This window comes from Ovis aries, chromosome 19, assembly GCF_016772045.2.
Source record: "Ovis aries strain OAR_USU_Benz2616 breed Rambouillet chromosome 19, ARS-UI_Ramb_v3.0, whole genome shotgun sequence".
NCBI classification, from domain to species: domain Eukaryota; kingdom Metazoa; phylum Chordata; class Mammalia; order Artiodactyla; family Bovidae; genus Ovis; species Ovis aries.
In genome coordinates this window covers 52012117-52025358 of record NC_056072.1, presented here as the reverse complement: position 1 = coordinate 52025358, position 13242 = coordinate 52012117, and the positions used below count along the sequence as shown (strand labels likewise).

Sequence of the window (13242 nt, the reverse complement as noted above, 5' to 3'; positions counted from 1 at the left end):
CATTTAAATTATCTGAAATGAATATTACCAAATACTATAAATAAAATGAATCACCTGGAAACGTCTAAGAAGATAATTTCTAAGATCAAATATGTTCCATAGATCTAGTATAATGAAATTCCAGGTTTTACTATAAAAAGAGTAACTGTAAGTAATTACAAACTGGTTCTAACATGTTATGTTATGTTACAGGTTAGGAAGAAGCCAAAAAAACAATTTCACCAAGTACAAAACACAAAAGAATATGTAATCACAAGCACTTTCTTTTTCAAAATCTATGTCTGAAGTACTGGCAGCCGATTCCTTAGGTTCTGTGAATGAGTCAAGTAGTGGAAGGAGTGGTATCCAGAATTAGAAAGCCTGAGTTCTTCCAATGATCAACCCTGCAACTGAAACACTTCAACTGAGACAGCAGTTAGCTCATCTATAAACAGGGATATAACTAATACCTCTACTGTCCACCTAACAGCACTCTGTGACATGCGAATGGAAGTGTTTCTGGAACCTATAAAAACATACAATGTTATATACTGTTACGACTTTCTCCTTTTTTGAGAGGAAAATGCTAGTTTCTCAAACCATTCTGAATCTTTTTAATTAACAATAATGTAACTTCCAAATTTAAAACTCATTTAACATCATAATGAATGTAATGAAGACTGACCTTCAAAGTAGAGCTATTTACTTATTCTGTTTCAGCTTCCACTTATTCATAACACTGAGAAACAGCATCAAGAGTTAAGTTTTAAAAAGTATGCTGAAAAGTCTCAACAGTAGAAACCATACCTTCTGGTTTGGGGAAAAAAAGGTTTGACTCAAGTAGACCATCCACCTTATTCTTCTAAGGCGGTTTTATAGATACGTATGTATGTGTGTGTGTGTATAATATATGTATACACATACACACATATGTATGTATATAAGGATATACAGGCACATATATCCTTAAAAATAACACAAAAACCATTGAAAGCAGGCAAAATGTCCAAACAGGACCACGAGATTCAGAGTGAGGGTGGCATCACTAGACTGAGTATAGTGATATAGTGAAGTCACTCAGTCGTGTCCAACTCTTTGCGACCCCATGGACTGTAGCCTACCAGGCCCCTCTGTCCATGGGATTTTCCAGGCAACAGTTCTGGAGTGGATTGCCATTTCCTTCTCCAGGGGATCTTCCCAACACAGGGATCGAACCCGGGTCTCCTGCATTGTAGAAAGACGCTTTACCGTCTAAGCTGGACCTTAAAGAAACTAATCTATTTAGAGTTCTGGTACATTTATTTTAAAATAAAAAACTGTCAAAAATCACCCTGATAGGAACAGTTACACTTCAAAAGTAATCAGGAAGTAAGATATCTAGGTCTGCATTTATTTCCATCCATGTTCCAAGGATGCCACAGTGGTTGTGGTAAAGGACAAGGAAGATGCTAAGATGAGTGTTTTCTTGAACTCTTTTACATGCCAGGGTTTATATGTGAAAGGGCTCCTGTTTCCCATTAACAGAAAGCCATGACTGGGTAGTCAGAGGAGTTTTTCTTTATGTATTTCCATAACATTTAGAAACCACACAGCTTCCCTGGTGGCTCAGTGGTAAAGAATCCACTTACCAATATGGAAGACGGGGGTTGGAACCCTGGTTCAGGAAGATCTCACAAGAGCAATTAAGCCTATAAGCCACAACTACTGAGCCTGCACTCTATTATTTAGAGTCCGTGAAGTACAACTACTGACCCTGTGTGCCACAAGGACTGAAGCCCGTGCATCCTAGAGCCCATGCTCCACCACAAGAGAAGCCTGCATCCAACAACCAGATGGCGGCCCCTGCTCATTTCAACTAGAGAAGAGACCGCATGGCAATGAAGCAGCACAGCCAAAACTACATACACAAAATTATTTTCTTAATCTGTTTAAAAATCATACAATAAACATCAGTATCTCATAATAATTAAATACTCAAGCATTTGCCTGTCTGAACTAAAACTGACACCAAATGAGTTAGGCTTCAGTTTATAAAATTTTATAACCCTAAATTACAACATAATCTAGTTTCTATCCCTAAGTAAAACAACTAAAAGAACACATTCCAGAGTTAAAATAACTTTCCATCCCCTATCATCTAGTGTGACAGGGATTACCGATGAGAGGACTTGGGCAGAAGAGCACAGTACTGTTTCAAGGACAGTGTCCCCACTCCTCAGTGCCAAGTTCACAGATATAAGCACACACTCACCAGTTATAATCAAACCACGATGCATAGCTAGGAATAATAATGTGATTGGTCTGCTCAGTCACATTATCTTCACCAGGGTCAACGGATCTACTCTGATCACCTTTGCCAGGATCTTCATCTTCCTACAGAAAATAAGCCAAAGTTTAGAGAGATAAGGAATAGCTTTCAAACTTCTGACAGCAGTTTAGAGAAAATGCAGCTAGTTGATCCAATTTCAAGGACTAGGAAAACAAATGTCAAGGAAAAATAGCTTTTCACAGTTTTTAAAGGTACCTTCACAAGATGTCCAGATGAGAGAGCAGATTTTATTCCTCCTTTTTAACAGATCAGGGAATCAACTCAAAGGCGGCCTGAAACTTTTTCCACAGTAGCCTGCATCGTATTTGTCTAGTTTTCCCTAATCCTAGGATCAGAAATCTAAATGACTAGTTCTCAATTTATAAGGAGGTTAGCTCAATGATACTAGTAAGACCTAATGATCAAGTTTCTACAACTTCAAAGATTGAGTATTAAGCATCCACCAACAGCTATACCTCACTTAAACTTCTCACAGTAACAGCAGGTACTATTTATCATCTCTTTTGCGGATGAGAAAATGATGTACAGAGCTAGTATGACATCAACAGGACTAAATTTCAGGAAATCCAGCTAGAGGGCCTATACTGTTAACCATTCTCACTGCCAGAAATTAGCTGACTTTTATCATATTTATGGAGGTTTTACAAATGAATTCACCTAAAAACCTGGCTTTGCTAATAGTAATTGCAAATACCACTGCACTAGGTCAAAACAGAAGAATATTTTTATACTATAATAATCACTTTTAAATAATATCATTTAACATACAGTTTACATTCAAATGGATCCAAGTGTCCCAGAAATGTCTATTACAGATTTTTCTCCCCAAACCAGAACCTGATCACAGAGTCCATGTGCGTCTCTTTAGTCTCCTTTAACCTGCTCCTCCTTCTGCGAGGAGGAGGAGGAGTTTTACGATGGCTTGTAGAGTATCTTCCAATCTCTATTTAACTCAATGATTCCTTATAATTAACTTCACATTGAACATTTTTATCAAGATACGATAGGAAATAAGTTTTTTGACACTGAGGTGTTTTCAAACTGTATAGGGTTATTTCTGTTAGCCTTTTATCTGTGGTGCTTTTACTGTTTTAACCTTATGAAAGAAACTCTTTTAAGAAAGCAGTCAAGTTTTGAATCACATTCTTTTATAATGGTCCCAGAGTTTAATTTCTACATTTAAGGTAATTCAACCTTTATTTCTGGTAAGGATCTAGTTAGTGCTAGACTTAAGACAATAGTTTCCTTAAGATCAATGCGTATCAAAAAAATTTAAAGTATGAAAGCACTAAGGAAACTGGTTGTTACTTAAATAATGTTAAAGCAAAAGTGTTAATATTGATTACAAAGGTAAGAAATTTTATTTCCCAAACCAGGGAAGCTAGTGAAAACCATGCTTAAGTTGCTTTTGCGCCATAGGTTTTACAAATTCAATGTGATTCAATTCAGAAAATTTTCTTGAGGAAAAGCAGGGAGAAGTTGGCACTGAAATGAATAAAAGCTGACAGTCTAGAGTTTAATCATCTCAATGAGGAAAAAAGCAGAATGACATTGTGGGACCAGTTACTGGAGTAACCACCTCTAACTGTCTTAGCTTTAAGTTATACAAAAAACTTGTCCACAATTTCAAAATTACTCTCATTCTTGATGTTAAAAAATTGGGAAATTCTTTGGCTTGTATTTTGCTCTTTTACTACCACACAATATTATATACTCTAAATGATGACATCTTCTCACAAGCATAATATTCATCAACATTAATAAGTTGATGAATACAGAATACTTCTCTGAATACAGAAGTTTGATTTCAAAGAAAAAATCATAAGAATGATTCAGTTAAAAAGGCATCTACACAAGAGTTTCTTGAAATACTTTTCCTTGAAATCCTGTCATGAATATTTTCATTTCATGAATGTATAAAAAACAGTAAATGTCACTATGGGGAAGTTCTCTGACTCACTGAAAAAGAAAAAAAAGAACTATTCATTTTCAGCATTAAGGAAGTTATTTCACAGAGATTAAGCATTAGTTACACATCTTAACACAGAGATTACAGCCTGAATAAATACTGGGGCTATTTATTTAAAGAGAAGCAAACCCTGCCTGAAATGCAACATCATCCAAGACCTTAATTACTCGTATGTCTCCAGAGCAGAACTGATGAAACATGAAGTAACTGTAAAATTCAAAAGAGGTGAAGAGCATGATCAAAAGCTTCATCAGTCGTGGACTGGGGCTGCACTAACAGAAATGGGAGTGAGAAAATCAAAGCAAGGCACTGTCTCTGCCCACCTGGAACACTGCACAGCTGATTTTTCACATGAAACCAGGAGAGAAACGGAACCAGAAACCACAGTACATGAGAAACGCTTACCTGGGAGAATGGCAATTCCTCCTGATAGCATTGTAGGGGGTCAAGAAAGACAAACTATCTGGGGGGGGTGGGGTGGGGAGGGGTTGTTAAACAAATTTAAAAAATCAGAAGGATCTCAGAATATTTCTAAGGACACCTGCAGTTCAATATGTCTACTGCTGAACACATAGGACCCTTAAGAGTTACCACTGCACCAGGCCTAACTAAATAAATCATTACCTTTCCTCCTGTCGTGACTGTTTCTTCATCCTGCTCATCTGCAAAATCAAACACAGAATTGATTTAACAGGTAAACGTTCTTTGGATTACTTGGAAACTTTAAGGTTTAAGGAAATGATACTGGACAGAGACAAGGCAAAAAGGAGAGCATTATTAAAGCAAATTCACTGTGAATAATCCAGTAAATGAGATCTGTACACAGGAGCATAGAGGTGAGTAAAAATTCAAAGCACAAATCATTAAAGATTTCCAACAATAGGGAATTTATAATTAATTACTGCTTGGCCTACAATCTTAGTCACAATCTTACTTAATAACAGGTAACGGACTTGATTAGGGCTCCAGCCTCCTGAAGTTTAGTGAAATGAAGTAATGACATTTCAGATCCCAGAGGAAATGAGTAAAGAATGAGGAGTAAAGGAGGTGGTGATAATCAATCCCTATGGACAAAGTTCTGGTAAGAGTGTTTATATACCTTCTGAGGATAGGGACTCCAGGACCTAAATGCTAGCCTTGCAAAAGAACAGAGGCAAATCCATGTATAATTTAAATAGTTGACTTCAATAGCAGAAAGGCAGATAACTTTCCACAGTGGAAAGGGTAAGAGGTTACAGCACAAATAATTACATTATTAACTTCCTGTAATATTTTTAATATAATTATCCTGACTCTTGGCAGTGATGAAGCACTGTAAAGCTTAAAGAATATACAAGGAAGCCATCTCTTCAGTATTTTGCCATTATTCATTCAGCAAATATTTCTAAGAATCTGCTTTGAAAGCACTAAATAAACTGCTCAGACTAGGGGTCAGGATCTCTAGCCCACAGGCTAAATCTGGCCCACTGCTTGTTTCTGTAGGGAATCTGGGGAAGTGACTTGGTGTGTTCCTAACCGATAGTTAACTGATAGCAAGGGTGGTGCACTGCGCCTAGACCGTGGCACAACACAGCTTGTGATGAATCTCTGCAGCGTGAAATTTTGCTGTGTGTTAGGCAGAGGGTACCCTGCATGACCAATAAAAACACTCATCTTGGACTCTCACAGGGGCTTCTGTGGCTGGAAACACTGCACATGTGCTGCCACAGAAGAGTGCACACCGTGTGACCCCTCAGGTGAGCGAGCGCGCGGGAGGAAGCCTGCGTGCAGACTCTGCCTGTGTCCCTTCCCTTACGATCTGCTCACGCTGCCTGTGTCGCTCTGATATATGTCAGCTGCGCAGACAACTGAATGCTGAGTTCCACCAGTCCTTCCAGAGAAGCTCCAAATCTGGGCATGGTCTGGGGGATTCCTATCTCACCTGCAGGTGAAGAGTGATTTTTGCATTTTTGAATGACTAAATTTTAAAAATTAACTGAAATTCAAATTTCAGTGTCCATAAATAAAAGTTTTATTGGAATAAGCCATGATTATTTGTTTATATATTATGGATGACTGCATCTGCATTATAATGGCAAACTTGACTAGTTGTACCAGAAACCTTATAGTCCAAGACGCCTAAAATATTTATTATCTGGCCCTTTTTAGAAAAAAAGTTTGCCAACCCCTGCTTTAGAGGATATAAATATATCCTTTAGATGACATAAATATAGTATTTTAACAGATAATAAGGAACTAGCATTCAGACATTTAACTTAATTTTATTTATTACCTATTACGCACCAGCCACTGTCCAAATGCTAAAGACACAATGATGAAAAAGAAAAAGCCCCCGTATTTATGGAGCTTACATTCCAGTTATAAGTGGTAGGAGACTGAAGAGAAAATAAAAGATATCAAATGCTGACAACTGCTATACAGAAAATAAAGACACTGTTGAGTGGGTAGATCTTTCAGAGCCCATATACCAGGAAGCCTCTCTGAAAAGGTGACATTTAAGCTAAAACTTGAGAGAAGGACAAAGCACGCATTTCACAGAGGGAAATAAGCCAAATCAAAGGGCCTCAGGTGGGGATGTACCTGATGACTTCACAAAACTGAAAGACCAGTGAGCATGAGAGAGAGGCTGACAGAAAGGAGCAGAGTGCAGTGAGACAAAGCACTGCGCTACTGGCAGACCTGGGTCTGGGCTCTCTCACTTAGCAGCTGTGCGCTTAGGAATGTTCCTGAACCCCAGAAGTCTTCATTTCCTAATTATAAACTGGGGCTAACGTGGTTTTATGCAAAAATGCACACAAATATAGAATGACACCTGACATGAACTCCTGTAACATATAGATGGGCACTGTTCCTTGATTTTTTTTTTTCAAACATTTTATTTATTTCTTTAGGCTGTGCCAGGTCTTAGCTGTGGCATGTGGGATCTAGTTCCCTGACCAGGGATCGAACCTGGGCCCCCTGCATTACTGGGCTACCCGGGAAGTCCCATGTTCCTTGATTTTTAAGTCAGAAACAAATAGCCACAAAGAGGTAGTATAAGTTACAGTATTACCAACATTGGTCCTCCTACTCTGCACAGGGACTATTTTTTCAGAGGAAGTGACTAACAGAAAGAAATCTGGGTAAAGCTGTCAAAACTGAACTTTTGTCCTTTGGGTCATAGTAAACCAAAGGATAATTAACTTCTCACTAGATGCTGGTAGTACAATAATCGCTCTCTGGTAAAATTACACTATTTCATTTTAGTTTAACAGATTTTCGTCCTTGAGGGAGTCTTGGTACCCAATGGAAATACACTTCTGATAATACAATATACTGATTCCCAGATGGTAGTACAGAGTCAGTGTTGTCCTCCTGCCAGGTATGGACACATGCACTCTCACCTCAGCCCCTGGATAATGACCTTTCAGAGATCTCAACAAAGAAATGACTGGGTATACTTAGCTTGGTGGCATATAAGGCAAAATATGGATCAGTTAAAACAATGAACAACTCTGAACAATAATTCCTAGTTGATGAATCAGTCAGGTTATAGCCAATGCAGAAAGTCAAATGCTTAAATGATCCTTGGAAAGCCTGTTGGTCCGTGGATAAAAAGTCAGGACAAACACTTCAGATTCCAAAGAGTCAAACCCTTCAGTTATGGTCAGCAGCATCCATAAGCACAGCCCTCCTGACTGAGACCTCAGCCTGCTCACTAACACAAAGGGAAGATCTCCTACACCTAGCATTGAAACTCTTTATCCAGCCGGGAGCCCATTCTTTCCCTAATCATGGTTTCAACCTGACTCCTCTGATAAAGTCTACTACAAAAATACTACAACAGACACCTCACTTTTAAAAGAACAACTGTCCACTCCCTTAAAACTATGGAATAATTCTTTCTTGGGATTTAACTTTTAAAATATAAACTAGCATTCTATTTAACAAACTGTCCCAGTGAAGATGTATTCAAGTCTTAAGAATATTTTACACTGCCACAGCACTGAGAATATAGAACAAAATACTGTATATCATTAGCTTTTGTGTTCTTGGCCTTTTAGTCAGTGGATAAGTGATGGTTATAAAACAGACAATATAAACTTATGGACAATGAAAATTGTTACTAGCTATTTAAAATCTATATTCTGTTACTAATATTAAAACAGCTATGAAAGAAGCATTTTGATAGTAACTTTATTTTGCTGACCTAATAGCACCTCTCTATAAACTGTCATTAAGACAATTTTCTGCTTTACTTTCAACATAATCAAAAACAGAATCATCCACTGATGTCCAACAACAGGCTTGAAGCCAGAAAAAGTAGGATGTATTTAGTGAAATGAAGTAGAAAAACTCTCCCAAACACCCACACATGTCTGCCATCAAGAATCACAGCAATTAATTTGAAATACAGAATTCACCTGACTAGGAGATAGTAAAGCCAAGACACTTTTTCCACATAAGGAGATCTTGAATATACCCATTAGGTCTAAAATCCCATCAATTCATAAATTTAATATATACTGAAAATACTAGGATTACCTTTGACTTTCACAAATGAACAAAGTAATCGAGATCATTACTTCATATATAACTTTCACCAAAAAAGATGTTTCAAACTATTTTTAAAAATTGGAACAAATGACTCCACTCTTTTCTACCCTCACAGCACATCCAAGAGTTAGACCTTACTTGTGAAAATGTACTCAATAACCTGCAAATACAGTAGAAGGATGATGTGACCCTCATTTTATCCTGTTAGGGAAACTTTCTGTTGGCTTACAAAGTATTAACAGTTACCAGATTTTTGTTCTGAAGACATAATCAATTTGCACACATCATGAAACAAGTATTCCAGGCAGATTATAAAAAGTGCATTAACTACAACTGTTTCCTTAAAACTCAGATATTCTGACTTAGGTATCATACTACCACCTTTGCTGGTTTGCAAGAAAACATTATGCTTAGAGAAAGAAATTCATAAGACTGCAAAGAATGGACCTTAAGAAATTAAATTTCCTAATACAGTAGGTAACTAAACAATGATGGTACTAACATAGCCATACTAAGTATCTGTGCTGGAAAGCACAGCAACTGAAAGTGACACCTCTCAGTAAAGAAAGGATTCTCAAAGGACCTGACATATCTCTGACACAAAACAACACGAAACTATAGATTTTGATTTTTACCTAGATCTGCCACAGTTCCTCCTTTAACAGGTGTATTTTCACTATCTTTCTTTGGGTTTACTAGAAAGAAAGGAAAAAAAATCATGTTTTAAGGGGAAAGTTCTACTTGTTTTTAAGAAAACAATAGAAGATTAAAAAATACATGAATCTCAGGGCAACTCTACTGTCATTCGATACTCACCTCCAAGTAAATATCTTAAGCTCAGCTAAGAAATATTAACAAACAGACTATATTTTGTAATAATTAAATAAGCAGAACTCTTCTGTCATCATAGAAGTAAACAATACAGAAATACAGACGAAACCCTGAAAAGAACCTTTCAACTCCCTTACCAAAAGTATATTTTACTATTTTTTTCTATGCTTGTGTATCCCCGTTTGTGTGCCATTCATTACGACAGACAAACTGAGGGAGCACTGATGCCTTCCACATCTACAGAGACTTGAAAACATGCCAAGGGTTTCAAATCTTATGGGTGTAAAGTAATCATACTGTGCTTAATCCTTAGTATTCTTTTTATCTCATGTTATAATGCACCTATGTATCTTCCATGTATTTTTAGTTATATCTTCTTTTTTTGTTCTTTTGGCTGTACCACAAGGCATGCAGGATCTTAGTTTCTCAACCAGGGATCAAACCTGCACCCCTGCACTGGAAGCACAGAGTCTTAACCACTGGACCGCCAGGGAAGTCCTCTTTCATTTTTAAGAGCCTCTGTGTCCATGAGTGGATCAGAAGGTAACTAGCCCTATGTCAATGGAAACTTAGTTTATTTATCCTCAATTTTTCATTACTCTGTAATCAACATTCTTTTATACTTATCTTTACATAGACATGAAATTATTTAATAGGGATTCTGAAATTAAGACTGCTACTGGATGTGTACTTTTTTATCTTGGCCACACCACACAGCAAGCATAGGAATCTCAGTTCTCTGACTAGGGATTGAACCTGTCCGTGCCCTCTGCATTAGAAGCACAAAGTCTTAATCAGTGGACTGCCAGGAAAGTCCCTGGATGTACCCATTTTTAAATTTAAGAGATAGCCAAATCATGTTAAGTGGCTTCATCAATTTATACTTCCACTGAGAACTAGGGACATACAGCAAGGAGACCATCATCCCATGGCCCTGCTGAGAGTGAGTAAATCACAGCTAACATTTCCATGTCTACGCAAAAGGATACAAACCATTTTTTGGAAGAACCACTTCCTCTATGTTGGGTACAGGTGTTGGGTCTTCCATGTCCTTGGTAAGATCTTCTTGCTCATCTTCCTCTTTCTGACTTCTCCGCTTCCCATAAAGACTAGCTTGGCTAAGACACAAAAGATATGTGAACACAACAAGACTGACTATAGCTACTTAAAGCAATCAATTTCAGAGATTTTAACTACATCGTTGGGAACCTATGCTCAGAATCACTTTAAGGGACAAACATAAATCCAAACAAATTAGATACATTCCCCAAAGTACATCTCACCTGTCAAGAGGAAAATAAAAATTACAGGGCATAAGAAATGGCCACAGAAATCCTACCATTCAAACTGCAGACAGTATCCTAAAAGGCAATTACATCAATGTAGCAAAAAAAACTTTGCTATGGAAATACAGCAAGTATTTTAAAGATTATAAAGAATCACACAAGAAATTTTCTCAAAGATATATACAACTAAGTGGGTGGTTTGGGTTTTTTTCTTTTGGTTTGTTTGCTTTTTGTATTCTTCCTGGCTCTCTATATCATCCAAACACCAGGAAGTGCAAAGTAAAATCACTAAAAGCAGTACTAACATTTAAATTTGTAAAAACTGCCATTGCTCTTTCATCAAGCAAATCAACATCTATTTTTAAAACTAATACACACAAGAAAGCCTATTTAAAGTTCACACAAGAATGGACTGATTCCTTATCTTGAAGAATTACAGGATGAAAATCATGAACTACCTCATTTAATGTGATGTGCATCGACACAAAAAAGGAATACAAGGACAAAAAAAACCAAAAAACAAAACCCACCCTCAGAGAGTTAGTCAAGTGACAGTTAAGCTAAACCTTGGGAACTAAAATAATTCACTAAAAAGTTGGCTATGTTTCAGGATGATGAGTAAAAGCATAAGAAAAAAAAATTCTGTTTTGAGATAATAATTTAGAATATACTGACAAGGAAATGAGAATGGAGAAATAGAGTGAAGATTCCTCACACTGCTGAAAGAATGCACATAGCTCTCTTTCTACAGGGACAACATGTTGGCACAGGTGAGACTAAGGTATACAGTGTAAAAATAATTTTTAAAATAAAAATTATAGGACAAATTTTTAAGCCTATGAAATTAAAGGGGGCAGACAGATCAAATACTTTAAAAGTAAGAAAAGATTCGAGGAAGATGAATATAACAAATGTTAGGAAAACAGGTTTCAAGGTGTTTTGGTTAGATAAGAGTATTCTAAGTGGATTTAAATGAGCCAAGTCCTGCTTATTAGAAGGCAGATGCATACATTAAAGGACATGCATACATTTATTTTGGGAACGTCAATGTGGTCGGTTTTATGCTCAAAAGAGTGACGCTTCCCTGGTGGCTCAATGGTAAAAAACCCACCTGCCAAAGCAAGACATGTGGGTTCAATCCCTGGGTTGGCAAGATTCCTGGAGAAGGAAATGGCAACCTAATCCAATAGTCTTGCTGGGAAATCCCATGAACAGAGAAGCTAGGCAGGCTACAGTCCATGAGATCACAAAAGAGTTGGACATGACTTAGTGACTATAAACAACAATACTTACAGCAGAGGCTAAATGCCACCACTGTGAGCTTCCTGGACATAACATTTTGGTTCTGTGGCCACTCCTGTCCTAGCAGCCCATCTTAGGCCATAAAGGGAAAAGTAACATATCAATTTCAGGCCCCAAAACACTTGGGAAAGTTGTTATATTACAGGTAGCTCTGAAATCTCTGAACATCAACAGTACATTTCAGAATTTATGAAATTTGTTTCCTAAATTTGTAAGGTTGGGAAAATAAGGTTACCCTCTTCAAACCCCAAAGAACAATCTATTTTAACAACAAATACATGTGACTTGACAAAGATAACAAAAAATCTTTTCTGTATCTGTGACTAACTCATTATTATTATTTATGAGACTAAGAGTTTCTTAAATTCTCTAAAAGCTTCTATACATGTTGAAGAATGCTTCACGTAACCTTTCAAGAAATAGTGAGACTCAAGGCATGCTCTGGGCAGCAAAAGGCAAATGTGGCTAAAGAAAGTCACAAAAGAAACTAATGGAAAAAAGATGTCTGCACTGTGAAGATCTACTTGACAACAGCCAGAAATTCAACTAATTCACTGTCACATGAGAAGGATAAATTTTGGAAACTCTCATCTTCTAAAACTAAACTGTAACCTTTAAGAAATTATTAAAATATATTTTGAGCTAGACAACCCTAAAATTATTAAGTATTTATTTAATATGCATTTATTACATACATAATATATACTATGTATTATGAACCATCTATTATCTACTTCAGGGCAGGAAGACCTTAATCCCTACAAGAACCTACTCAATAGAAATCAAAACCTCTACTCAAGCAAGATCCACTAAATACAAGTGTGGCTTACTGAACAAGGCACTACACTGCTACACCATGCAGAACATAAAACAGAGGTTCACTCCTCTGTAAGTCACCTGGATCACGTACAGGACCAGGTGGTAAAATCAGGGAAAGACAGTACCAAGTCAAAGCTAGACTTCCCACAGCCAAACGTCTCATGTAAAGGTAAAAATCTGGGAAGTCCTTT

At 37.1% G+C, this 13242-nt stretch overlaps 1 protein-coding gene across 2 annotated transcripts in view; it reads right to left on the bottom strand.

Annotated features, from left to right (window-relative positions):
• The window catches only part of SMARCC1 (SWI/SNF related, matrix associated, actin dependent regulator of chromatin subfamily c member 1), a 123730-nt gene that overhangs the window by 70057 nt on the left and 40431 nt on the right, over positions 1-13242 (bottom strand). Inside the window, exons 11-14 of one of the 2 annotated variants that reach the window (XM_027957707.3) lie at positions 10638-10762; positions 9449-9508; positions 4902-4939; positions 2231-2352 (exon numbers count right to left, since the gene is read on the bottom strand). In XM_027957707.3, coding sequence (XP_027813508.1) covers positions 2231-2352; positions 4902-4939; positions 9449-9508; positions 10638-10762 — 345 coding nt within the window. The remainder of the gene's footprint in view (positions 1-2230; positions 2353-4901; positions 4940-9448; positions 9509-10637; positions 10763-13242) is intronic. The other variant, XM_042236316.2, reaches the window with a different exon arrangement.